This window comes from Chaetura pelagica, unplaced genomic scaffold (genome assembly GCF_000747805.2).
Source record: "Chaetura pelagica isolate M959 unplaced genomic scaffold, ChaPel_1.0 scaffold405, whole genome shotgun sequence".
NCBI classification, from domain to species: Eukaryota; Metazoa; Chordata; class Aves; order Apodiformes; family Apodidae; genus Chaetura; species Chaetura pelagica.
In genome coordinates, this window is record NW_009953489.1 from 4,118,870 (window position 1) to 4,146,763 (window position 27,894).

General features: G+C 47.5%; 1 protein-coding gene across 1 annotated transcript in view; it reads left to right on the plus strand.

The window, feature by feature from the left end:
* The window catches only part of VAV2 (vav 2 guanine nucleotide exchange factor), a 98,306-nt gene that overhangs the window by 33,180 nt on the left and 37,232 nt on the right, over window positions 1-27,894 (plus strand). The window contains exon 3 of the mRNA XM_009998963.1: window positions 20,053-20,111. Coding sequence (XP_009997265.1) covers window positions 20,053-20,111 — 59 coding nt within the window. The remainder of the gene's footprint in view (window positions 1-20,052; window positions 20,112-27,894) is intronic.

Here is a 27,894-nt window from a genome sequence, read left to right on the forward strand (position 1 = left end):
GCTCAGCTAATGTGCAAAGATCAGATGTTGTCACTCTGGCTTGAAAATTCACATGGGCTGGTCCTGTGGCTTTGTGGTGCAAGTGAGATGGCTGATGTGGCTACTCAGGGTGGCACGTCCTGGGGACAGTCCCCATTGGCCTGGGGACAGGGCTGGACTGGGGATACAGCAGGGTTTGATCTTGGCCTCTGCCATCCTCTGGACTTGGCAAAATCCATGCCTTTTGCAGGTGGATGGCTGAGCTCTGTTAAACAGGATTAAACACAATCCTTCCCCAAGTTTTGCAGGTCATCTTCATTCAGTGACCTTTTCTTAAATTAGATGCTTGTCCCCCCCCTCTCTCCTTCCAGTAAGGAAATATTTGCAAGTGCTTAATTTATTTTAAATTGACCCCAGTTCCCAGTAGCAAGGACTGGAGTTAGCCCCAGGGTCTCTGGTGGGAAGAGATTTGGGCTGTCATGGAGAGTGATGTGCATGGTTTTTGAATACCATTAATTAATTAGAGTTTCACAGACCCTTTTCCATGCTGGAGCAGCAACTCCCTTCATTAGCACAGAGATAAATGCTACCTCCAGACTGCTCAGTGCAGTCCCAGAAACCTTCCTGGCTCCTTACTGGAGAGCATGTTCTCAGCTGGGACTACACTTACAGTACCATCATGTATTATTCATCCAAAATAATACATATTCTAACTCTGCAGTTGTGCAGGGCAAGGCAGAGTCATTTTAAGGATCCCTCCAACCTATAAACTTGAATGTTCAAAGCATTAACAAACTTATGTGTGCATGTGTATTTGGGGGCACACAAGCAACTCTTCCTCTTAGCAGAGAGTAAGGGATGCACCCAAAATGAAGTGTTTTGCAGAGGAGCACTGCAGCATTTGGCTGCAGTGAAGCTTCTCAGGTGTTCAGTGTCTGTCTGCTTTTAACAGAGGAAAAAGTGATTTGTGCTTGTTACACCAGTTCTGCTCTGGTCTAAATATATCTGCTGGAAAAAAGTGGGAGGTTACAGTCTGAGGGTATCTCGTTGAACTTGAGGCCAAGATGCTTACTCTGAATGATGGTTATGATCAAGTTACAATGAATAACTAGCTGGTTAGTAAAGCTGCAGATTTTCCCATATGTTAGGGGGATTATTTCTGATTGGGGGAGCAGAGGAAGAGAGAAGAAATTACTCTTCTAAAAAGACCCCTAGCATTTAATAAAAACCCTAATTATCTATTAAGCAAACCAATGGGATGTGGGACTTTTTCAAGGGGGTGTATATTAATTGATGTTAGTCTTCTTATAATAATTGATACTAAAGAAAAAAGCAGGTATTGCTTATTTGAAAGCCCTCTTCTTTCCCATCATGAAATCTTTGTATTCCCAGTAACATCACACTCACCCCAAAGTCTAAATTACAGCTTGGGAACCCTTTTCTTCAACTGAGTAAATAAGATTTAGCTCCTGTGTGCTATCTACCTGTTTCTATGGAAACCAGATTTTAGTGCCAAGCGGAGCTGCTCGGATTCGGCTCCGGCTGCTCAGTGGCCTGAGCCAGAGGGGCAAGAAAACCCACTGAGGTCTTGGAGACTCCTGGTGGGCTTGCCTAGATGCCTGGAGAAGGCAAATTAATGGGCTTATGGCTTGGTGGTATTATGCTGGACTTGGCGGTGTGATGCTGGACTTGGTGGTGTGATGCAGGACTTGGTGGTGTGATGCAGGACTTGGTGGATCTCCTCAAGGTTATTCTTTTGCTGAAATGAGGATCTCACCTCTGCCCAGAGGGGAGAAGGAGGTGCTTTGGGCTGTCTTCTGCACACAGGGAATCCTGATGCTCCGTTAATAAATGTGTGTGGGACGTGGTGAGGTGAGAGCTGGGGAAGGCTGCACCAAGGGGATCATCCATAATGCTGGATCCTCAGGCTGGATCCTGGAGGAGATGAACAGGCTGGAGTGGTGCTTGTCCTGGGGTTCCCATTCAAGTGCAGCTTTGGAAGAGCAGAGCAAGCTAAAAAAGACTTCCCTTTTGAATTGAAAAAAATTATTACAGCATAATTATGTTTTTAGACTTGGATAATGAGGCATCTTTCTCTGTGGGCCTTAGGGCCAAAATAGATGCATTTTAAATGTTATTTTTAACATGTCACAGCTCCTGTTCTCTTCATATTCCAAGTGGGAAAAGCTGAGCAATCTGATCACTGTCATTAAAAGCTCCAGTGTATTTTTTGCCACGTCTGGGGTTAGATAATGCAACATGTCTAAGGGTCTGCCTTGGAGATGGGGGTGGTTAGAAACCATCAGATGGCTGAAAACAGATGGTCTCTCTGGTCATGTTTCTCTGATACCAAAGGCCATGTTGCATCATGGTTTAATGTTCTAATGAAAAACTAGGGTGGATGTTGATGTTGGTTTACCTGGTGGCTGGACATCCATCCCACAGTGCTGGCCATGATTATGGTCTTCAAAGCTCTTTAGATTATTTCTATAATCCTTTAGATTGTTATTTTTGCTGCTTTCCAGGCATTTGTCCTCTCCTTTTTGCCTACCTTGGACTCCAGTGACCCTCCAAGGGAAACACCCCCCCAGCCTGTGGCCAGTTTGGATCTCAGTGCTCGCTGAGCGTGTTAATGAATAGGGCAGAAACCAAATCTTGGATCTGGTGGTTTTCCCTTCTTTCTGCCTCAGGCCTTTCTCTAATCTTAATGGGAAAAAAAAAATGCTCCCTCCCCATCCACCTCTTCTTTATTGGAACTGGTAAACAGTCATCTTCAGTGACTTTCTAATAAAAGGATGTCTGTTAAATGGAGCCCCAGAGAGCTGAGCTGCTTTACAGGGAGCTGTTTGAACTTGTTTCCTTGCTGGCTTTTTAATATAGTTTTAATTTAGTTCTGGTCCTTTTTCTGCATAGTTTTCCCCCATCCAAGCCCATCTTTCTGGCTGCAAGGCAGGGAGCTTTACATGGGAACTCCCCTTTCCTGTGGCTTTCTTCTCACGTTGCACCAAGTGACTCCCACAGCACATCCAGAGCATCTCGTGGCTATGGGCACCCATGGGTGCTGAGGTTTCTGTTATTTCTCAGCCCTGAGGTGGTTTTCAGGCTTTTTCTGGAAATCTTGGCCATACCTGATAGTTGCTGGAGTGTCCTCTGCCAGCGTCGCTCCCAACACCCCACTCTGGGAGTGGGTGAGGAAATGGGAGGGAACAGGGAGATTCCCTCTGCCAGATGATAGTTTAATTGATTTAGATCATTTGTATCATGAAGTTACTGGCTGAGCACAGGGGCAGGGATGTTGGCCCTGCTGGAGTCACCCGGGGGAGGCTGTCAGGGTGCCAGCTCAGCAGTGTCAGTCCTGTCACCCACACCAGGAGGTATGTGGTCCCCACGGGAAATTCTCATCATAATATCCCCAGGGGTCAGTGGGAAAACAGCTTTGGAGCCACAAGGGAGTGAAGACATCAATGTCTGTGCTCAGCAGAATCTTTGAAACATCTGTGGGTCTAATTGCTTTAGATGTGTCCCATCCTTTGCTCATGCACCATGGAAGTGTTTTTCTGTTTGGGGCTGTGACCCCTGTCTGGGCTGGGATGGAGAGGAGATCCCAGGTTTTATACAGGCAGGGGCTGTGAAGCACAGCACGTGCTGGTGCCAGGGCAGGATCACATGCTGCCCATGCTGTGGGCTTCACTGGGGTAAACTGGGATAACCCTGGCTCAAGCCCACTCGCTGCCTGTCTTTAAATGTGAAGGAAGAGGCTGACATGCAGCAAGTTGGGATCCTGTTTTTTAATGGAGCAGCTCCAGTATAAATCCCTTGGACAGACAATGAATAAAAAAGTCTTAGTAAATGCTGAGTTGTTCTGGTATAAGGCCCATCAGCTTTTATCCATGGCTTTACAGGTACCATTACCACCACCTACTATTGTTCTTGTGAACACTTTTATTACCCATAGCACTCCCTGTCTGCAGCAGCATAAAGCACTTGATGAAAAATGCATTAGTGGGACCTTTGTCAGCAGAGCGTTGCCTCGGTGTTCCCTGCTGCCGTGACTGCTGGGAGGGCTTCACTGAATTTTCCCCTGGTGGTTCAGTGATCACTGTTTTCTGCTTCTCTTTCCGTTGTAACCTGTTAGGCTCCCTCCTTCTGTAGCTTGTGTTCTGCCCTCGCATCAGGCTTAGAGCTGAGCAGAGTCTGGGAGATGGGACTGGACCATATTGGCCAGGGAAGGGCTCTTAGTTCTGGGCAAGGAGGAAAACACTTGTGGGAGATCCCAGCAAATTATGGGGTGCTTGGCTCAGGTGGCAAAGTTTCTGGTCTTGTGCTGATTTGACATTGTAGAGGGCTTTTTTTCCCCATTTGAGTCCATTTGCTCCCTTTTCTTTACCTTCTTCTCCATGGACATACATATTCATGGTCAGGCTTGGTCTCCAGTACCGTGGTACCTGGTCTCCCTGGAGCCTTCTCTTCTCTAGGCTGAACAGCCCCAACTCTCTCAGCCTGTCTTCATAGCAGAGCTGCTCCAGGCCTTTGATCATCTTAGTAGCCCTTCTCTGGACCCTTTCCAACAGGTCTATATCTTTCTTGTGCTGAGGGCACCAGAACTGTACCCAGTATTCCAGGTCCCTCCATGGTGTTCAAGAGGCACCACTGAGTCTGGACTCTGTTGATAGGAGAAGAAACTCAGCTCTTGGTTGACCTTCAGGATGCCTGAGAACACCCCAAGGAGAGCCTAGGTACTCATTTAGCTTCTAGGTTGACATGTGTCACCCTGTGGGATAGTGGCTTTTATTTCAAGGGTGGTGGTGGATGGATGGTTACTGCTCAGCCAGTCTGCACCGTGGTGGGAACACAGGCTCAGTGCTGAAACAGCTCAAGCACAGGCAGCCTCAGGCAGCTGCTCATTCTGCCTGCGCCCAGTTGCTGCCCTCACTTTTCCACATCCATGTTTCTGGCTGTTTGCTGACCAGTCAAACCACTTGAAATCTCATTTACAGCCAGTGAGGGAAAGAATTTGCTCAGTTTAACGTTTTTGTTGCGAATGCAATTTCAGAGCAGGGAATGCCTGCATAAATATACATATATTGTCTCACTGCCTTCTTTTCCTTTTAGTGACTCAAACATGTGATTTTATTCCTCCAGCTGTAAAGCCAAGCGTGCGAATGTTAAATTGTTAAATAAGTCAAACATAATTATTCAAGTACCCAGCATAATGTGTTTCAGAAGTGCAGGATCTGAAATCCAACACAATGTGCGCGGATAAACGCGCCTTTGTGGAGATTGTACTCCTAAGGGGAATGTCATTTTGACAAGAATATATTTTCTTTCTTTCCTCTCACAGCCTGTCTTGTACTGTCTTGATGCTCTGGTGGAAGTCTTATCCAGGTAGAGTTCATTTTGATGTGGAATTATTCAAACCTTTCAGCTCCATCCCCGTGGACTGTTTTGCTCCGCAGGCTGATGAAGTGATACTGGTGCAGCTCAGGGCAGGGGACCTGACTTGAAATGAAAGGTTTTCTTTTGCAAGAGTTAGTCTGAGCTGGTTATCTTTTGGTAGTGCTACCAAATGCTCTTTTCTGCAGTCCAGGCACATCATCTACATCTGGCCAAAATATGTCACAGGGAAAAAAAAAAGAAGAGATTTTGAACAAAAAACGTCTTTTAGAGCAGAATGGGGGGGAGGGGGCAGTCATTAAAACTCAATTTTCAGGCACATTTTTGGTCTTTTTTTGTTCAGAAACTGAAAATACTTTGATTAAATGTTTGTGGATTCAAAGGAAACATTGCCCTTTTTTTTTTTTTTTTTAAATTTATTTAGACAAAACCAAAAAGCTCATCAGCATCTATCCCAGCAGAAACCCTTTCTCCTTTGTGCTGTTCCACTCCTGAATTTTGAGATTAATGCCAGGCTGAGCTTTTCCTCTGAGAATTCCAGTGGTTGCTGCCATTAGGCACATGTGGGTATCTGCAGTGTGGATTTTCATCCTCTGTGGCTTCTGGCCCCTGTCTCAGCCCCGCATGAGGCACCTGGGCAGGGTCTCACCATGACCTGGGATCTCTTGGCTTTTCTGCCACATAAAATGCCAGGTGTGGTGGTCACCTTGGTTACTTTGCCTTGTTAGCTGGGGTGAAGTCAGGGAGACTTCATCCTGCAGGTTAAAAATGTTCTTGTTGGTCTTAATGCCAGGAGGAAAATGTCAAGAGAGCCAACTAGGAACAGAGATTAGTTTCCTGTTCCCTTCCCTTACTACAAGTAAATACTTTAAATTTATTTAGACAAAACCAAAAAGCTCATCAGCATCTATCCCAGCAGAAACCCTTTCTCCTTTGTGCTGTTCCACTCCTGAATTTTGAGATTAATGCCAGGCTGAGCTTTTCCTCTGAGAATTCCAGTGGTTGCTGCCATTAGGCACATGTGGGTATCTGCAGTGTGGATTTTCATCCTCTGTGGCTTCTGGCCCCTGTCTCAGCCCCGCATGAGGCACCTGGGCAGGGTCTCACCATGACCTGGGATCTCTTGGCTTTTCTGCCACATAAAATGCCAGGTGTGGTGGTCACCTTGGTTACTTTGCCTTGTTAGCTGGGGTGAAGTCAGGGAGACTTCATCCTGCAGGTTAAAAATGTTCTTGTTGGTCTTAATGCCAGGAGGAAAATGTCAAGAGAGCCAACTAGGAACAGAGATTAGTTTCCTGTTCCCTTCCCTTACTACAAGTAAATACTTGTCAGGCATTTCCAGGAGCTTCACTGGACAGAAACCAGCTTCCCCCATTTTATTGCAAAGTATCCCTATTCTGGAGAGGAGCTCCAGGGTGAAGTTTTCTGTGAACCTCTGTTACTGGCCTCTTCATTCCTAAGGTGACAGCTTGTGGTTGCTCTGATCTTACCTTCAGATTTGCCTGCATGGCCTTTGGGATGCAGTTTGGCTGTTCTTTATAACACTGTCCAGAGCTCTGCAGACCTGCCTTTCTGGGACCAGTAATTCCTGTTGCTTTTTTTTTTTCCTCTCTATTTTTTCCCCCATTTGAGCTTGTTGGCAAATGCATGCTGGGGCTGCTGGGGACCCTCCATCCCCTATTGCACAGAAAGTCATCAAGTATCCATCTTGCTGCAAAATTGATTATCTTTGTCCACAACATGCATTGGAAACCTGAGTCCTTAATGCTGCCTGTGGTCCCTGTTGGAGTGAGCCCGTATTAACACAGAGATAAAGCCCTTTTTTCCCCTTCCCTTTGTAACCCCAGGCTGACCACAGTGCTGTCCAGCTGCACTTTGTCTCTAATACCTGATTTAAGGGCTGGAAGAAAGAGCACGTGGTGGTTAGAGCTGCATTTCCCTCTCTCTGGATAAATGTGTGATTCCATGTGTGTATTTTTGGCATTTCTTTCCTGTACCAGGGCTGGAACTCACCCTTTACAGCCCTTGCAATTTTAACGTTGCTCGTTGAAATTCTGCAAAGCTTCTGCTTTCTGTGCATTTCACACTTGCTCAATCTGTTCCTATTAATTTTTAAACACTCACAGTTCAGCAGTAGATAAGCAGCTGGTGACACTTGGGGGAGCCGCGCTGCGTCATCCGCGGAGCGGCTGGAACCCCGAGCAGCTGCTGCGCTGGGGCCGTCGGGGTCTTGTTCCCTTGGGGTGCAAACACTCCCTGCCTGAGCCTTCCCACCCATCACCAGAGGAGCTGGGGCTCCCACGTTGGCTTCTCCTGCTGTTTGAAGCCACCCTGATGCACTGCAGGTGCTAAGAGCAAAGCTGAGCTCATGGTGGAGGGTCCAGCTGGAGAATCTGCCTGAGCATCTTGGACAAAGCTATTTACATTCCTTAAATCATTGGTTGAAAACATCATGCCTTGACTCTTTCCTTTTAATTCTTTTTTTCTTTCTTTCTTTCTTTTCTTGGAGGCAGCCAAAACCTATGATTTTATTTTATTTTTTCTTTACAGCTGTATGGATTTGTTAGGTCTGAAGGGACCCTTAGATCATCTTGTCTCGCCCTCTGTACAGTAGTGACCGTGGAAATCCATCCAGCTTCCCTTCTGCCCTGTAATTTGTGAGCTGTGAGTGTGCACACCCGGCCAAGAGAGCCAGTATTTGGTATATCTTTTACTGCAGTTCCTCCCTACTCCAGTTTGCAGTCTGCTGTGAGTGATGCATGTTTCTGTCACCCACGTAGCCATAAATGTGCTGTCTGCAGAGGCAGAGCAAAGACTAAATTTAACATACTCAGTCAAATCAAAGCACTTTATGGGTATATTTATCCCCTGTTACAATATGCAAGGAAGGGAGGTAGTTTCTGGCTGTCAGTGTCTCAGAAAAGCTGCCTTGTGGTTTCCCTCTCCACCAGCCCCAGGCTCCTGCCTTTCCACAGGTGTAAATAGATTAATTGATATAATGGAATTAAGCCATGGAAGAAATAACGTGGCTTTATCCAGTGGCACAGCTGGTGTGTGCAGTGCCAGCCTCTCTGGGATGGCACTGGGATCTTCTGGAGAGCCCAGCACAGGAATGGGTCTGCCCAGGGCTGGTGAGGGTGTGGACACTGATTATGGTTTTGGGGAAACTGGTATTTGCTATTTTGAAAAGCAACCTTTGAGTAACAAATCAGAGGGGAACCGAGGGTTGCTTCTGCAGCCAGAATATTATTGCTGGAAACCTTTTGTTTATTTCTAAAGTAACACTTATTTCTGGAAGGTATTTCACCAGCAACTTTTCAGGGGTGAAGCATAATGAATACAAAATTTAAAAAGAATCCTTTTATCTCATTCCAGGGAGGGCAGGGGAGAGGAGCAGTAGCATCCTTACTACCAATGGCCACCTTGGCTTTCCTACTGTATTGCACAATCTGAAGAACCTTCACTTGTATAAACCATCTAAAAATTGCAAAGAGAGGAGCTCTTGGTGTTATTTTCAAGCCTGGTAGAGTAGTCCTTCCCCGGCTTAGCTTCTTGCTTTTTGAAATTCTTGCAGTTCCTGGAAAGTTGGGCAGGAGTTGTGCAATGGGGAAAAGAAGACCATCAAAATAAGGAGCTTGTCCCTTGCTCTGGTACTCAACACTGGCCTCTGCTTGGAGCTCTCAGGCTCAGAGAGTAGGAATTTAAACATTTGTATTTCCCCCTCCCCCTGAGTAACAGAAACCCATAGAAAAAGGTGTCATCACTGACCTCACATCACAAGCTGGGAATTTCTCCTTGTTGCTCTGACCTGCTTGGAGCCATCCTGGTTTGAGCCATGAATGCAAAAATTTTTAGGAGAAAAACTAAACCATGGTTTTTGTTGAGAAAGTAGAAGAGAACAGTGCATTTCTGCTTGCCATGCTGCTGGTTCAAGAGATGTCAGCCAAGGAGCTTTTTTTAGTTGAGCTCTTTCTTCTGCTCCCCTGCCTTGCAGAGCAGCAGGGACCTGGTGCACAGAGCAGCTGCCTCGTGTCCTCCTCGCATTTGCTCTTCTGAACAGCTTGATTTTGTTACTGGTGGCTGCCCATTCCTCTAGGAATTGGAGGTTTTCCACAGTTGTTTCCCGTACCTGCAGGGAAACCCAGAGGTGATGCTTTTGAGGCATATGAGAAGTGACTGAGATGTCCAAGTGGCTAATGCCAATGGAAGGGCCTGGCTGGCAGGGCGCTCTGGGCACATCTCTCCAGCTCAGGTGTGCAGGACAGGGAGACATCACTGGATAGAAACAGGCAGACACAAGTGCAGGAGATTCCTCCTTATCACCTGATGTGGAGCATCTAAGGGCTCAACCAGAGCTGAGCATCCTGCACCTTTGGATTTATTTATTTTGCTCTTTCAAGAGCAGTAAATTCCTCCTGATGGCTTTAGCTCTGTATGGGAAACGTCTGTGCTCCTGGTGCTTGGAATTGATTCTTAATAGCCTGGAAAAAAATAAACATTTGTTTGTGGTCTGAAATTTTCTGTAGCCTCTGCATGGGAGGAGGGAGCAACGGGCATGTTCTCCTCCCTGCCTCCACAAGCAGCATCCTGCATCACTCCTTCCTTTCCTTGGGGAAGCTTTGGAAAGGGGAGACAATAGTGGCTAAATCTGCAGCCCTGGAGGGCTGAAGCTCATGTGTTTTATTTTCCTGACTTGCTGGATACTTGCAGAGATTCACAGAGCAGGATGGGTGCTGGATGAATGATTCCCTGTTTGCTTATGTGCCTAAACCTGGATGTGTGAGGTCTGAGAGCCTCTCCAAGCTCTGGGAAGGCAACGCTTTCAGGAGGAGAGGGGGTGGGTGCTCTGCCTTAACACAAGTCACAACCTGAATTAATGTTTCATGAGTCTGGAAAGGGAGAGGTTTCCTTCCTTGTGCCCTGCACTTGAACTGTTGCCACGTGCTCGAGGTGATGTTGTGAAAGGTTATTAGTTAGCTGTGAAACCAGGGCCTCCTATTTACACATAATCTAAGATGAAGCCAGGAGCTCAGTAGTACTGAGAGACACCTCAGCTCTCAAGGCAGTTTTCAGGGTAACAGAGCATTTCCTGGTAATGTGATGGGCTTTGGTTGTGAGTCCAAGTGTCACCAGAGATGGAGAACTGGAGATTTTTAATAGGCACATTAGTGCCAGTCATAGGTGGGCTGAGACCTGTGCGGCTTTGGGGAATTTTGCTTGGCAAGCCAGACTTGTAATAATAATAATGATAATAATAACCCAGCAGGTTTTGTGTTCCTGGAGCACGTGGCTTTTTTCCCCCAGCATATCAAGTTCTTCTGGGTTTTTTCACCCCCACCCCCTCCCTTAAACCCAAAAACCTACAAGCTGTGAAAGTGAAGGTGTTTCCTCCAGGTGGGTGTGTGCCAGCATGGAAACCTAGGAGCAGCCCAGAGGTCTGTTGACCCAAATGGGACGCTTGTTACAAGCCTTGAGTCTGTGTAGCTGCAGGAAAAGCAGCTTGGGTGAGAAATGTCTCCTATCCCTGCAAACGTGCAGTTTCAGATTCAATCAAATCAAAGCAGCAATTCCCAACCCAATCCCAAAAGCTGCCTTTTATGCTGCGCTTGAAAAACTCTTATTGCTTCCTACCTCTTTTGTGTACTTTAGTATTATAGGAATTTCTCTGAGCTTAATTGAGTTTTCTGCCAATTTGTAAAACGCAGCTTTCCAACAGCTTGTGCTGGTTGAGCTCTGCCCACGCTGCTGCAGGAGGGCTTGAGGAGGGGTTTGGTTCCATGAAGCTCTGTGGGGCAGAGCCTGGTGTGGGCAGCACAGGGACCCTGTCCCAGCCAGGGCTCCAGCTTGTACCTCCACAAGATGCATCCAGGGCTCAAAGTCCTGGATCAATGGAATCAGTGGAAAAGCTTCTGCTGCCTTTGGGGGCTTGGACCACAGCAGCCTGGGAAGTGTTCACCTGCAGGTGCCTTAAACAGGATCCTGTATTTTATTTGGTGGGATGGTGAGGGTGTGGTCTGACCCTCCAAGCCACAATCCCTCCTTGTGGCAGGGAGGGACAAACCTTTTCTTGTTCTGCAGGTGGGCTTTGTCACTGCTCCTACGTATCATAGACTCATAGAATGGTTTAGGTTGGATGGAATCTTGAAGATCATCTAGTTTAAACCCCCCTGCATGGGCAGGGACAATCTTCCTCTAGGCCAGGTTGCTCCCAGCCCCATCCAACCTGCCCTTGAACACTTCCAGGGATGGGGCAGCCCAGGTCCTGGTGTGGGCATCTCCTCTCAGTGCTATTGCTCTGGGACTGGAAGGGATTTAAATTTCCTTGGAGAGGCACATGTCTGGATGCTGTGGCCATGCCAGAAGTCAGGGGGCTCTGCAAAATGTGAAGAACTGGGAGTTTTTAGCACTTTCTGTAGTGCTTTTTTTTCCTCCTCTTTTTTTTTTTTTTTTTTTTTTTTTTTTTTTTTTTTTTAATATTGCTGCATTTTTTTCTTTGACAGCTGGAATAAAAATGAAGGCAATAAGCCAAGGAGAATTTCAAGCCCTCTCTCTTCAGTAGGTAAATTACCATTGTGCAAGTGAATTGGTTTCGTATGGATGCTTCCAATTTCTCCTGCACATGCAAAATGTTCCTAAACCTCTCTTTTTGTGCTTTATGTCATTTTCTCTGACCACCCAACTTCATTTTCAGAGCAGAGCAGAAATGGGAACTTAAAGGTATGTGAAAATCTGGAATATTTTCTGCTTACATCCAAGGCCTTGATCAAAAGGGATTAAGCTTAATACAGACTTAAGCCAGTTTCTCGGAAGCAGGTTTGGGTATCTGTGTTATGCATCTGACTAGCTGCTTTTTCCATCTGTTTCTACAAATCCAATCAATACTGGGGGAGGAGGGATGACTTTGGGGGAGAGCCTCTCCTTGCAGTGTGCTGTGCAAAGCTCTGGTCCTCCCTGGGGCTGCAGGAGCCCTTTGCCAATCCCCTTGGCTGGAAGTCACTGGGATACCCCGAGGTGAGGGTGGGTTTGCCTGGTTTTCAGCTTTTTAATGTAGAGCCCTGTCCAGAGCAAAGCTTCAGGTCTGGGGACACCTGCTGAGGACACATCAGTGACATGCTGTGAGCAGAGCCATGTGCCTGTCTCATCTTCTTCCACCATGGATTAAGATGTCCTGCTCAATTTCCAAGCTCTGCTTGGGCTGAGCAATGGTTGCAGTCAGGGTGCTCCTCCCTAGAGGAGCTGCTGCCTCTAGTGGGAGCTGTGCCCCCCAGGAAAGCTGGGGTGACTCTGTATCACAAGAGGAGAGATTTTGCTTAGAAGCATTTCTTTGGGCAGTGTGAATTATGGACTAGTGTCACAGAAGATCCCCCAGCCCTTAAGCACAAGGAGGTTGTGGAGCAGGTTGCCCTGCAAGTTGAGGAGGAAACTTCACTAAAACTGCATGAATTCAGCTGTTGGGCAGGAGGAGCTAGTTTCTGGCCAAAGTTCAACCTCTCCTTGTGTTCTACATGGTATTAGAAACACCTCTCTGGCTGGAGCAGCTTTTTTGTAGTGTGATGACTTGGCCATCTCGTTGTTTCTGATACTTACATCAGTGCTCTGGAATCAGGAGTCGGCTGCAGGACCCTTTCCCCTGAATTTTCCTGATAATTATATCCATGCCTAGCACAGATGTGATAATTATAACCACCCTGTCTAGCACAAGGGAAGCTCCAAGCCCTGGGTGCAGCACAGAGATGCTTTTTGAGCACCTCCAAACCCTGTAGAGACCCAGAGCAGCAGGGCCAGGGTTTGGACTGCCTGGAGGCAGAACTGCTTGCTGAACACTGCTATCAGCTGGCAGCATTTCTCCCTCCCTTGCATGGAAATGATTCCACTGATGTTTTCTCCCCCGTGCTCAAATACCTTGGCACAATGTGTCTTTGTTGGTGGCTCAGTCCCATGTGACAGCACGAGGAGATGCAAGCTGGACTGTGCTAGCAGCCCTGTGTGCCCCAATTAGCTGCTGGGGTCAGGGCTTTGCCAGTGCAAATCTATTTACCAGCTTTTTAAGCTAATTAGTATTTAAGGTTTGTGTTGTGGTTGGTTTGTGTTTTTTTTCCCCTTCCTCTTCTGTTCCTGCTTCTCTATCAGCATGAAGGGCCAAGTGCTCAGCAGGCTTTAAGCACAGCTTGGTGGCTTCCAGCAGACACCACCAGTTTGCAGGAGCTGAGGTCCAAGCCTGCAGTGCCCGCGTCCTCCCACGGCTTTCACATCTTCCCACGCTTGAGCTAATTCCTTCAGAGTTTTCCTACCTGCTTGTCACTCCTCCCCAGAGAAGGCAGCAGGGAGGAGAGGCATCGTTTGGCATCAGATCCCTTGCAAAGTGCTGCAAACCCACAGTACGAGCCTGTTTTGTAGAGCAGGAGGGGGGTTTGTGGCCTCAGTGAGGATCCTTCTTCTGGGGGAAAGAAGGAGGTTTTTAGAAGGGAGGAGTGAGTAAACTGTGGGAAAGCACTTTCAAAACAGTGACTGCTTGGGCTGGCACTTGAGGCCTGATTTGGGATTTGGTTGAGTTTCCTGGTCTTGCTTTTAGGCTTCATTTTTTTAGAAGTGAAATTGCATTTCTCCCCGTTTCCTTGGGGGCTTCAGAGGCGCTGCAGGATGGTACAGCCTGGCTTTGTGGTTGCTGCTTCCCATGGACCAGAGGTGGGCAGAGCTGCTGTGATTCCCTTGGGCACTTTGTTCTTGCTCAGGGATAACTGTGGGACCCTGATGTTCCAGGAATGCTACAGGAGCTGAGTGTCCCAAGGTCAGCCCTGCACCACTTAGATCCACGGGGCTGTCCTGGAGTCTGGGATGCTTCAGTGGGAATTGGGGTGTGTTGGGAAAGATCCACGGGGCTGTCCTGGAGTCTGGGATGCTTCAGTGGGAATTGGGGTGTGTTGGGAAAGTCAGTGAAGTGTGCTGGCTCCAGCAACTGAAGGGCAGGTGTTGATCTGGGTGATGCCAATCCCTGCAGCCCAACAGGGTGTATCTTCTCCGAGCAGGGGGAAGGGTTGTGAGGTGAGGAGACATTCCAGGAAAACCAGCTCTGCCATTGGGGATGCTGGGTTAGGCTTGGGGAGAGGAGGGCTGTCCTGGCCTGGTGGGAGAAAATATGGGATTCTCCAGCACCACAAACTGGAAGTAACTGGGGCAAATCCCACTTGTTGTCATGGCTGCTTTTATTTTAGCATCCTTGTCCCTGAGACTTTTCACATCCTTGTTTTTACTGTTAGATCCCATTATCCAACTCTGAACTAATCTAACCAGCTTGTCTCTCACTTCAGGGTCAGGTTTCCACCCACAGAGCAAGGGGGATACTTGGATTTTGTTTTGCCCTGCGTGAGTTTAGAGGCAAACCAGAAGATGACTCCATCCAACTTCAGCCCCTGAAACCACCTCCCCCTCACAGGGGCATGTGCAGAGGTGGCAACATCGAGGTCTCTGCCCAGGCTTATCGCTGCTCTGCAGAGCTCCTGATTTGCTTAGAAACAAATCTCGAGTTGTTCTGGGAAGGGAGGACCTTGCTGGGGCTGTGAGCCTGGTTGTAACCCCTGCAGCTCAGGGAGGGCAGAGCTGGGGAGTTTCCTCCTGTGCAAAGTGTCCTCCAGCCCAGTGGGGTCACTTGGTTTTTTCAAATAAGGAGTTTCTTTGAGAGCTTTCTAGATGCAGAGAGATACCATCAGCAATAAACAAGGCTGGAGGAAATAGAAGAGCAGGAAGCACAATCATTTATTTTTTATTTTGCTTTAGTTTATTTTTTTAATCCCTAATTCCTAGAAGAAAATTGGCAGTAAGGAAGCAGAGAAGCAGTGGGTTTCTTCTGCTGGTTTGTTGTTGGTGCTGTTTTTCTTTAAAAAAAAAAAAATCCCATTTATTTACTCAGTGGGATTTCCTGAAAAGTGAATGTGAGAAGCCCAGTTTGAGACTTTTTAAAAAAAATTATTCTTTATTTTTTATATTTTTTTTCCCCCCATGAACTGCAGAACTTGGTGCCTTTTAAAGCCAAGATGTCCACAAGATCTTGGCTGCTGAGCCTCCAAAATCACGTGCACTGCCCTGGTGCTCTTTTCCTGGTTCTGTGAATTCCCAGCAACGACCTCCTCCCACATGGTGTGCTGGTGAATGATCAGCTGGGTGGTTTGGTTTAGCTCCTGTCTAAAAATACAAGGCAGACTGGAATGTCAGGAATGTGAAGGGCATCCCCCACCTTGCACAGTGAAACCACCAGAAATTTCCCACTAACCATTTGCAGGTCGAGTGTAGAGGAAGTCTCTCTGTGTATAACCTGCACTTCATATCTTTAAGCTCAGTTTGTGGCACCTTATTGTCAGTGGGATGTTATCTACAGCTTTTATGGTAATGTTTGCTTGCTGAGAGCAGTTTTCTTGGAGGAAATTGCATTGAGAAATGGATGAAGAAGTAATAATAATAGTAATAACCTGTGTAAGCCCCTGTTGTTGAAGCCCAGAGTTTTCCTGCTCCTGGAAGACAAATGCACAGATAAAAGTACAGTTTTCTCATGAAAGTATGTTCAGATGACTGCTGACCCTCTCATCTGCCAGTGCCTTCTCCTGGGATGCTGCTGCCCTGGGATGGGGCCAGGAGAGCCCCCAGTGCTACCCCAGCTGCTGCAGTGATCCAGAACTCGGGCCTGATGCTGTTCTGGTCATTGTAGCCTTTTCAGCTGTGGTTCAAGGGACAGGCACATGCAGAAGCTATTGCTCCTGGTGGACTTGCCTCAACTCTGCTCTGATGAGACCTCCCTGCAATGTTGGGTCCAGTTCTGGGGTCCTCAACACAAGAAGGACATGGAGCTGTTTTGAGCTAGTCCAGAGGAGGCCATGAAGATGATCCAAGGCTGGAGCAGCTCTGCTCTGGAGACAGGCTGGGAGAGTTGGGGTGTTCAGCCTGGAGATGATAAGGCTCCAGAGAGCCTTATTTTCCAGAGCACCTGAAGGGGCTACTGGAAAGCTGGGGAGGGACTTTTTACAAGGGGATGGAGTGATAAGACAATGGGGAACGGTTTTAAGCTGAAAGAGGGGAGATTTACAAGAGATGCTAGGAAGAAATTCTTTCTGGTGAGACACTGGCAGGGGTTGCCCAGAGAAGCTGTGGCTGCTCCATCCCTGGAAGTGTTCAAGGTCAGGTTGGATGGGGCTTGGAGCAACCTGGTCTAGTGGGAGGTGTCCCTGCCCATGCAGGGGGCTTGGAGCTGGATGAGCTTTAAGGTTCCTTCCAACGCAAACCGGTCTAGGATTCTGTGCAGCAGTCCCAGTTGTACCAGCTGCCCAGTTTTGAGTAGCAGGTTAGTTTTAACTATAATTCCACTAAGTGTCATAACTGTATTGGTCATATCAATATGTCCTTGTAATGAGGAAGTAATGAAAACCTCAGATGAGATCAGGGACCCCTCGTGCCAACCCCTTTGTGGGTGCAGAAGGATGTGGATCCTCCCGTAGCCACATGGAAAACGATAGGTGGGAGTGGCAGGAAATATGACTGGGTTTCTCTGCAAATAAGAAGCTGTTTTGCAGGGAAAATGAGGCACGGTTTAGCAAACACTTAAGGATTGACTTACTTTTAAGAATGTTGTTTAATCCTGTTGAAATGGAGAGGATTATTTATCCTTAAACGCATGCTTAAGCACTTCCCTGTCTGGGGCTGGAGCACAGGAGCTGTAAGAGGAGCTGGGCTGGCATTTGGCTTTTCTTGCTCTTGGCTACTGCCTTGGCAGGAGTTGGAAAAATACTCCCTGGTATTGGGACAGTTACTGTTCAGTGTCATTTTTGGAAATGCCAGGCTTCTCTGAGGCTCTTTGTACCTGATGCCTCAAAGTGGGTCGCTGTGCTGACGTACCTGAGCACGGGCTTGGGAGCCTGAGCGAAGGCAAAGCATGTCTGTGCCTGCTGGAACCAGGTCCTGGGCTTTGATGTGCCAGGATGTTCAGTGCTTGGGGCTTTGCATAAAAGAACAAAGCAGAAATAGTTGGCAGAGAGAACAGGGAGCTTTTCTCTTAAATTTCCCTGGAAGTCAAACCCTGAGGTATAACCGTCTGATTCATAAACTGATTTTTGTACTTCAGAAGTCTAATAATAGACCACAGAAGAGACTCATTCAATCAGTCTAGGACTTCCCTTAGACTACTTTAAGCCCCCTGGAGTGGGGCTGGGGGTGCCAGTTTGGGCTCGACGGCCTCTATACCCTGTCTGGGCTTGGTGGCTGCTGGTACCACCCGCCAGCAGTGATGCTCTGCACTGTGGCTCTGCCTTGATGAGCTCTGGAGCCCTTCATGGACACTGATCAACTCAGTCCCACCTCCTCTCCCAAACTGGGGAGAATTTTAGGGGTAGGACACCGTAGTTTAATACTGTGCCCAGAGCGGTGTTTTAAGTTGCTGACAATTTGGGGTGTAAGACCTGATTTCTTTGACTGCTGGAGGTGTTGTAACCTGCTTTCTCCTGTTGCCGCTCATGTCATTTCTAAAGGCAAAGCCAACTGTATTTAAAAATGTGGGGACACCTCCCACCAGCCCAGGTTGCTCCGAGCCCCATACAACCTGCCTTGAACACTTCCAGGGATGGGGCAGCCACAGCTTCCCTGGGCAGCCTGTTCCAGTGTCTCACCACCCTCACACTCAAGAATTTCTTCCTAATGTCTGACCTAAATCTCTCCTCTTCCAGTTTTGATCCATTAGCTCTTGTTCTTTCACTTCCAGCCCTTGTAAAGAGTCCCTCTCCAGCTTTTCTGTGAGCTTCAGAGCACTGGAGGGACACAGTTCACATGGAGCTCACAGGCAGGGCTGCCATCTCCTTCCAAAGGGGCTCAGCCCCTTGTTCTTTCTCCACAGCAGGTTTGCTCACTGAAGCCTGAAGTTACCAGAAGTCACATCTTTGCTTGACATTCCTCAAAGCCAGAGCAAACAAGAGACCAGCCAGAGATCTGGGTGTGAGAGGGACTTGTAGAGCCAGCCTTGCTTAACACCTCCTCACAATGGCACTGGGGCTTGCAGCTTGCTGGCAGGAGAGCTCCTGGCTGAAGCACCTTTTCCAGAAGTCACCAACCCTCCTTTGTGCTGCTTTTTTCTTAGATTACAGGCAAATTAGGAGCTTTACTGCATTTCAGCTCGTGGCACTAAATTTCTGTTTGAGAAGTTTGGTTCCTTTTCTCATTGCACAGTAATTATGGTTTGTAATCTGTGGCTCCAGGGTGTCCCTGTAAAACCAGGGAGGGTGGTCTGGTACCTGTTCAGATGGGCTCTTGAGAGACAAATGGGCCAAAAGATGCTCACGACAGCAGTAGCCAAAGGAATACTTTGTTTAGTTTAAAAAAGTAATTAAAAAAAAGTTTATCTATGTTCCTTGCTTAGGGGCAACATCTTAAAAAAACCCCAAGAGATGGAAGGATGCTTTGATAAAGCCCTTTTTTGCTAGAAGCATTGCATGGAGCAATAAAGTGTTCAAGGTGTAAGTAAAATTCCCTCATGCCCTGGAGCTCTTTTCTGTGTTGAACCCCTGGCAATGACATTTTATACCAGGGGGAAGCTTGGCCAAGTTTTAATATTCACAGAGTTTTGTTGGTCCCTTTGAATAATTCACCATTTCTGTTGTCTGTGTGAAAGTCAACTGATAAATGCCAAACTGTGGCAGCTCCTTTGTTGCTGCCCTGGTTTTCAGGTCCATCCATGGGGCACCAGCAGCTGGGCTGGGACTTGTGGCAGTGGTAAAAGAAAATAAAAATTAGTCAGATGAAGGTTGCAAAAGTATGGAGGAGAAGACAGGGCTTGGAACAGGGCAGCAAGACCTCTAAAGAAGCCTTTATCTGTGTCCTGGACACAGGCATCTCTATTCATTCCAGTGAATGAGAAACCAGTCCAAAAATAATAGGTTGTTTTTTTCAATCTAGCTTTGAAATGATGAATATGACCAAAAGTAAACCACATTTTATATCTATAAGGGACTCAAACCATTCTTGGTTTGGCTTCGATGAAAATGCTGCATAGCAATTACAACTTCCCTGAAAAGTGGGAATTTTCTGAAAAAAACGTGCCTGATGGTGCTGCTGCTGAAAATATTTTGTTGTTGAGTCACTTCTGGCTGTTTTCTGCCAGAACAGGGCGAGGGTCTGCACTCAACCTCTCACAAACTGATGATGCATCTTTATTGAAATGCAAGAAGTCAAAACCCATTCAGTCTTGGCATGTTTTCCTCCATAAGCTCATTTTGTTTGGGGAGAGACAAAAGGAGTTAGAAACCTTTTGTAATAACAGACAAAGTAAGAGGGTTTTTTGGGTTTTCTTGGTGTGGTGGTGTTGGTTGGGTTTTTTTTTCCAGGGGTTTTGGTGGGGTATAAAGCCTGTTGGAGCAGGTCTGGCTGTGTTAGATGAGCAGTGGGGTAGATTTCTGTGGGGTGATGCTGTTGACTGGGAATATTTACAGCTAAGGATTAAACATCTTTCCTCTAAGTGGTAAAACCAAAAGTAGCGTTTGCACTGACAGTGTCCTCCAAGCACTGATGGTGACATTTTGTGACAGTGGTGGGGGGACTGGAGCACATCCATTTCAGTGGCTGTTGGGTCTAAATAAAGGGCTGTGAGTCCTCAAGCTCCCTCCCTGTGTTTTCAGTAAGCACACCAGCATCTTTTTCTCTCATTTCCAGGTGATCTCTGCAGTATCCAGACTCTCCTTCCACAGCATTGCTCAAAACAAAGGAATTAGGTAAGATTCTTTCAATACAATGCTTTAAATAATGTTTTTCTCTCTCCCTGCCCATGTTCCTAGTATTTAATGACACCAGACTCTCCAGAAGCATTAAGATGGTTGGGATGCATCAGGGTTAAACAGACATCAAGGATGCCTTTGGGATGTAGACAAGGTACTTGTAAAAGCACCTCACTGGCTGCTTAGGAGTAGTTTTCAGATAAAATGAATGAAAATATAAGAGGTTGTGTGCAGTGTTCCTGCTGGGGAGGGTAGCAGGGTAGGTTTTAGTGTCTCTTGCTGGAATTTTTGCTCAGGTTCCCTCAGCAGGGGCTGTGCAGCTGAGGACCAGGACCCAGGAGAGCCAACAAACCCCATCCCTTTTGCCCTGCCTGCAGAGCTCTGGTGTCCTCAGCCTGAAGCACCCAGGTGGCTTTTCAGTCACCAACAGCTGGGAAATTTCTTCCTGGTGGTAACAAAGGCACATTAGTGCTGGGTGGGTAATGGGGTTAATAAGTAACCTGGCCCTGGCACCCGGGATGGGCAGCCCTGCTGCTGGGCTCCTCCTCCTCTGCTGATTGCAGGAGCAGTGGAGAAAGAATTAAAACCAGCAGACAACCCTATTAAGCAGAGCTGTTATCCTGCTCTTTGTTCAATTCTCTGCAAAATTGGTTTGCAATTGGTTTTCTTGTTAGTGTGCATTTTTATGATTAATCTGGCAACATCTTCTCATTAGGACCACAGCTAGAACCAGGGAGATTTCTCAGCCTAAAGTACCTTTCCTCCTTTTTTGTTTCTTTAATTATTTTTTTTCTTCCCTGTTGTTTTGTTTGGGTTATGGTTTTTTGCCCAGTTACAGAACACAGTTGCTTTTCTCTACAGAATCTCTTGCTGCATCCTGGGCCCAGCCACAGCCAGGGTCTGGGGACCTGGCCTGGATGTGGCCCCTTTTTTCCTTCCAGCCCTGCCATCCATGCTCACCACCCCACAGATTTCCACTGTTTGAACTTATTTTCACTGCCTTAACCACACTGATATTGCTGGAGGGGAACAGCTTTTCACGTGTAAAACAAACTCAGAGCCTTCCCATCTGTTAAACACAAATCTGACAGATCCCACCAGGACTGGGGGGAGAGTCAGGAGGGGAGAAGGTCTGAGGAATAAAGACGTGCTATAAGTTAAGGACTATTTATTATTAAGGGTAGCCTTGAGCCTGCAGTGATTATTATTTTAAGGGAAAAGCACATCCAAGGCATCTGGAGGCAGGGAGTGATGGGGGAACCCACGTGCAGGAGCTGCAGTGCCTTTGCCAGGGCTGGGTTTAAGTCTCAGGGCATTTCTGGAGGAGGATGGAATGTGTCCTCCCCTTCCCTTGGCAGGGAGGTCTTGGTGTCCCTTCAGAGGATGAATGAGCTGGCTGTCCTCTGGGGGGGCTTTGGCTGAATCAGGGATGTTTCTGTTGAGTTCTCCCACTGCCAGGGACAGGGGAGAGCTGGGAGGCTTTGCTATTCTTGTGGATATGCAGCTTTTTCTCATTCATTTTACAACCAGCATTTATGGTTCCCACTGAAATCCCTTATCTTGGAAGCCTTTGACACCATAATTACACAAGAACAGCACAGAGCTTAGTGGGTCTTTGCTTCTAACACTGTTTTCCTGCAGTGTTCACCCTGCTCCTCTTCCAGGGGCCAGCTCTGCAGGAACAGAAAATGCTGTCACACCCCTTAGCTGGAGAATACCCCCTCAGTGTGTCTCTTCCCTTTATTGTCCCAAAATTTACTTATTTCAATTAATAACCAATGTCTCCATCACCACTATCCCCTGCAGGCATATACCCCTTGCTTTTTCCATTGCTGCACTTTCCCCCTTCCCCTTTTAATGAGGTGATTCCTTGCTCCACCATCACCACAACCTCAATGACAGAAACGAATCTCAAATGAATTAATTTAATCTGTGGGACCCAGCAGCAGCTCTGGCTCCTCAGAGGGACTGGCCTTGTTGCCAACACTGCCCCTCAACTCACTGGGTTCTCCACTCATGGTTGAGATCCCAACCCTTCCCTCCCTCAGTGAAGATGCTCCATTGAAGTAAATGGGGAGAGTCTTGTTGGCTTAGACACAGTGTTTAAAAACATGGCCAGGGGAGTGCAGGTAGGATGATAGATGGATTGTATGGTCCTCAGCCCCATAGCATGAGTGTGGCTCTGCTCCAACCCTGATTTTGGGATCTTAAGACTTCAGGATCATGCCAGTTAAGAAGGAAATAAATCCCCCAGCCCATTGCTTGTCCTTAAATAAGTTTTGTGGCATGTAGGGTAGAAAAATAAAAATCAATCTTGTGTGCTATTCAGTGGGAAAGAAAAAAAAGCCTGTCTAATAATTTCTGGATACATGAATCTTGCCAGAGAAACCCTGTTTCACAGAGTAAATCAGATAGCTATCAGGGTAGCTATGTGGAGATGACAGTGTTTCTTCCAAGGAACAAGCTCAGAGCAGCAAAACAGGGTCCTGAATGGTTGGTTTGCAGGGCACTGGGAAGGCTTGATCTGCTGCAGCTCAGCCCAGGCTGCCCCTGGGTTCTCCTGCTCTGTTCCAGTCCCAGTTGCAGGTTTCAGAAGTTCTGTAGAACACAGAGTCACCCTCCAGCATGGTGCAAACCATCATCCACCTCGTGCAAGCAGGCTCCTCCAGCTGAATGTGAGCTGTGAGTGGGGGGACGTGGGTTTTTTCATCTCCCCAAGATACATGTTTTTCCTGGAAGCAGAGTTTTGCAAGCAAAGCAGGAGGTTAAGGAATATTGGCTCGTGCTGCCTGCATGCATTTTTAATGTGTGCACAGTGAAACCATCTGAAAATGGGAAGGAGTGAGCGTGTTCAAAGTCCTTTTACTGAGGCCCTTAATCTAAGTAAATCCTTTAAATGTGAACTGAACCTCTCAGTGACTTTCTTCAGGAGGCACTGCAGTTAATAAAACAGATTTTCAAACATTTGCAAATGAGGAGGAGGGATGAATCCTGTTTGCAAGAGGAGGTTTTCTCCTGCAGGAGCAGTGGTGGTGCTTTGGCCAGGAGGTGGAGAAGGGGCTGGTTGTGTTTTCCCCATCCCAAAAGGCAGGAACCCCTTGGGTTGGTGGCCAGATGGAGAGAAGGGTGAAAGGTTTTCTGAGGTTTGCAAAGATTCTTCAGTGTGATGGAGGCTTCGTGCTGATCAGATGTGGTCTCTGCTCTCCTGCCCATGGGGATGGAGCTCAACACAGGAGGAGGATCCAGCCGTGTGTGGAGATCACAAGCAATTAAAGTTGCTAACGATTAAGTCCTCAGGTGTCTTCTGGTGAGGAGGGAGTTACAGGGTCTCTTTTCCTGCAAGGTTGGTTTTACAAGGACTGCTTTACTCATTGACAGTGTGCTCTCTGTAATTGCACTCTGCCCATGATTTTTTTACTGCTGTTGTGTATCCATTGTACAGGCTTTAAGTGTTGCTATAAATTGGATGGAGGAGGCTGTGGAAGGAATTAGTGTCTGGAAATGTGTATGGTTGCTGTGCAGCACCTTCCTGTGCTCCAGGGAGTCTGGAACTGGGACCAGTCCTGGAACCAACAGCCACTCCTGACCACCACAAGCTTACAGAGGATCTACTGCAGACCTCTAAAGCAGGGGTATCTGTGGAGATGGTTTCCTCTGATGTGCACAATTCCTTTTTTCAGGAGTTTTGACACGGACAAACCTTCTTTAGGTGTGACCATAAAGCTTCTTACTTTATCAGTGAGCAGAATCCTTGGCTAAAAGCAATTTCTTTCCAGCTAGAAATGTTTTTAACACATTTATTTTGGCAAGTATATATCCCCACAGCCTTGCTCCTGAGAGAGTCTGAAAAGTATCATTGCCATGTTTTCCTGCACGGCTGCTTTGTAGGCTTGGGAGGTGCTGAGGTCACCCTGTAAGCATGTGCTCATAAAAGCACAGGCAGTTCCTCTTGCCTCCTCCCCACCAGTAGCTTTGCATAAAGATGATACAGTCCTGATGTGCACAGCTCACACATGGGGCTTGCTGGCTTTTGGGGTGCACCTGCCTTGTCCTCACACAGACTTAGTCCACCTGGTGCTTCTCTCAGGGCTCCCTCTTGTATCACCAGCCACCCTTGCACCATTCTTACCTTTGGGTGCATCAGCAAGGCATAAAGACCTTGCTCTCCTGTGCAGGGTCAGTGTATAGCTGGCAATCAAAGGTGCTGGGAAGGTCTCTGCAGTGCAGTTCTTGCCCCAGGTGTCGAGAAGGTGCAAACTGGGGGCCTTGGAGATGGGGGGGCTCCCCAGGCTTGGAGGCACCACCATGGGGTGTGCCTGGAGAGAGGTGTACTCAGGTGCTCTGGGACAAACCACAGCCCTGCAGCCCACCAGAAAGAGGGAGGCTCATGTCTTTTTATCCTTATGGAGCACAGCAAGTGCTGCTCGGCCCAGGTGGGCTGGGCAGCTCTGGTTGATGTTGCACAGTAGGACCCTGCTGGGCTGGGACAGGCTGCTGAGGTACTTGTGTGTGAGCAGCCAGCAGTGCTGGCATGGCTCTGGAAACAGGCAGAAAAGGATATTTAGGTAGTTATTTGTTTTTATTGGCCTGCATTTCATAGGATTGCAGCTGCTCAGGTACAGCAGAGAAACTGCTGCTCAGACTAATAAACTCTTTCCTTGTGCTGCTTTGCTACAAGTTAAAAATGGGGGTTTCAAGGTTTTGTTTTAGCAGTGTGTTTTCCAGGGTTGGGCAATTGCAGAGCCCTGTGGGGAGGTCGTTAGATACCATAGGGTACATCCCAGGCCTTTCCATGCTGATTGTGATTTATCTTTGTGCTCCCTGGGTGATCGATGCCATCTGCCCAGAGCCAACGTGCCCTGAGCTCGGGTCAGTTGCACTGGCTCTTTCCAGGGTTGTTGTGCTGTTACCCCAGAGGATTTTTGCTTGGTTTTGGTTTTGTGGGCTTTTTTTTTTTTCCCTTTATTTTTGAGAAGGATGTTCCTGGATTCCCCTTTTGAGTTTATCCATCTGTTGTCATCAACGTGGAGCCGGAGTGAGGAGAAGAATCACAACCACTTCTTTCAGCAAAGCTCTGAGACATGAGAATTTTTTCACGATGCGAGAATGTGTTGAAACAGCAAATGATCCGAGCTGTTATTTTCTTGTCTCCTAGTCTCCAGAAATACTCAGCTCAGATTTGAGCTAAAGATAACCCAGGGCATGCAGCTGACCCTCGGGCACTGTGCAGTGCACTGTGCTGAGCACTCTTAACTGCTCTCCTGCAAAACCATCATCTTTGTGTTATCTGATGATGCAGTTTGCTGCTTCCCCCCTGAATTTCTATCAGAATTAATCTTGGGAGAGTTTTTGCAAATTCCAGACCACAAATAAAAGCAAATCATAATTTTTCAGAGGACGTGTCTAAAATTTGGCACAGCATGAGGTGCTTCTTTCCAGAGATGAGTAATGTAACACAATAGTATGATTTTAATTAAGTTCAGCAGCTTTTGGTGTGCTCCAATGTGTCTTGATCTGTAGGGAGAGGATTGATTCTATTTTGCTTTATAGAAGTGGCTCTTGGGCATTATCTTGGGATTTTCATCCGTCTCACAGCACTTTCCCCAAATCATTCCATGACACTGTTCCCATTTCACAGATGGGAACCAAAGCTCAGAGGTGCTGCCCTGGTCAGGAGTGAGGCTGGAGAAGCAACATCTTGGCCCATCCCTGGTCAGCTCACAGCCACCTCATGCTACATCAGGAAATTTAATGCTGCTTTAATCTGGCCAATCTTAGTAAAGCTGCTGATGATGCATTTTCTGTTGCATGTGAACATCTTGCAAACTCACATGGTTTTCTTTGGCCAGCTCCAGGAGTGCTGTGCTCGTGAAGGCATGATCATGGGCCCAGGGGACCTGCTGTGGCTTTAGGATGCCAGAACCAATGGCTGATGAGGGACCCATGGGGACAGGGTGATCCCATGCTCAGAGAGTGAGTGACTTGCCATCCTGGAGTAAAAGAGTTAAAAAACGAGTTTAAAAAATGGAGGGAAGGTTAGAGCTATCAAAATGGCACCCTATGAACAACCAGGATCTGACCACCTCCCCTGGATAAATATATTTTGGGATTGTAACAACATTAACCCTCAGCAGAGGGACAGATGGACTGGTCTGGAAGTGCAGGAGCTGAAGGTGGCTGCTCACCCCTCACCCAAGGAGAGCACAGCCCCAAGTCCAAAACCTTGGTGGAACTGCAGGCTCCCATGAGGTTTCTCTGTCTACCCGTGATGTTTTATTCACAAAGGGGTTGTTGGAGGATCGATCCACCCAGCCATGGGTTTTGAAAGCTACTGCAAGGTGTTATCACAGTCTGTAGATACCATGCTATGGAAACAGTTTTCTGCCAGACCCTGAGCCAGAAGGACTCAGCACAGCCCCGTCCCTCCCAGCAGGGCTGTGGAAGCTCCTTTGCACCAGCTTGAGGCTTTGGTCCTTTCCATTTGTGAAGAAATCCCTGGCAGAAGGGGCAGCAGATGGGAGCAGCTCAAGTTCCATGGATGTCACATACTCCACCTGCTTTTTAAAACACTCTGAAGCGTGATCACTGGACATAAGAAAACGAGGGGAGATGGACGTGCTGGCATTGGGAGACTGGAGTCCTGCTCCCAGTAAGGGATGAGCCACCTCCTTTAGTCTCCCGTGGGTGTTTGCTCAAGTCATGAAAACCTTGCAGATATGTCTGAGAGACAATCTCCACCTTGAGCAGCCTTAGATGGGAGCAGCTCCTTGGGATGGAGGGCAGTGAGTAGGACGTGTCCACCCTGCCTGCTTCTCACCAGGCTTTCTGTTGCTGGTGTTTAACCCCAAGAAATCAGAATGGGGACAGATTGGCTGAGATGTTGTGGTGCAAAATTATCCAACTAAAACTGACCCATCCCCAACCCTCTGGATTCTTTGTGACAGTGAGAACCAGCTGGCTTCAGTTACTAGGACAAGGCACCCAGATGCTGGAGTCTGTTCATCAATAAATAAGTCTCCCTGCTTGTTGCTGTTAGAATTGCAGCCTACTTGGCTCTTCCCATTAAATAATTCAGAGGAGGGAGCAGCCAGGCAGTGCCTCGAGCAAGGATCACGGCGGGGGAGTGGCAGGGAAGGTGATGTGTGATGGATCATGGGGCAACTCGAGTGACTGCTGAGAGCAAGGGAGGGGTTTTGCATTAGGTGCCTGCTGAAGTGTGAATTTATTCCCCCCTGTGGGAGGTGCTGGGGCTGCTCCTGCCCCTCCTCACGGGAGCGCCTTGCGTGTGCCAGCTCCTCAGCCCAGAAAGTAGCCTAAATGTTCTGTGAGACCAAGAGGGTGCTTTGCATCATGGGTTGAGAACGATCATCTGCTCTAAGTCTTGTCCTGAAGAGACAGAAGCTCACTCTAAACTCCTTAACAAATTGCAGTTGAGAACGATCGTCTGCTCTAAGTCTTGTCCTGAAGAGAGAGGAGAAGCTCACTCTAAACTCCTTAACAAATTGCTTGGTCTTTCCTTCTCTTTTAGGCTCTAAAACGAACATATCAGATCAATCCGACTTGTGTTTTCTTCTTTGATCTCTGGAAGTGATGCTGGTGAATGCTGTGGGGTTTGTCTGTGAAGAAGTCTACTCTGGGAGGTTTATTATCTTTTCAGAGCCTGTCCCAGCAGTGTTTGCTGTCGCTGGAGCTTTTTGCTCTTGGTGTGAGCAGGACCAGGCTTGCTGCAGCCCTGGCAGGGCTGGGGGGAGAAGTGGCTCAGCAGGTGGTTTTTCATGAT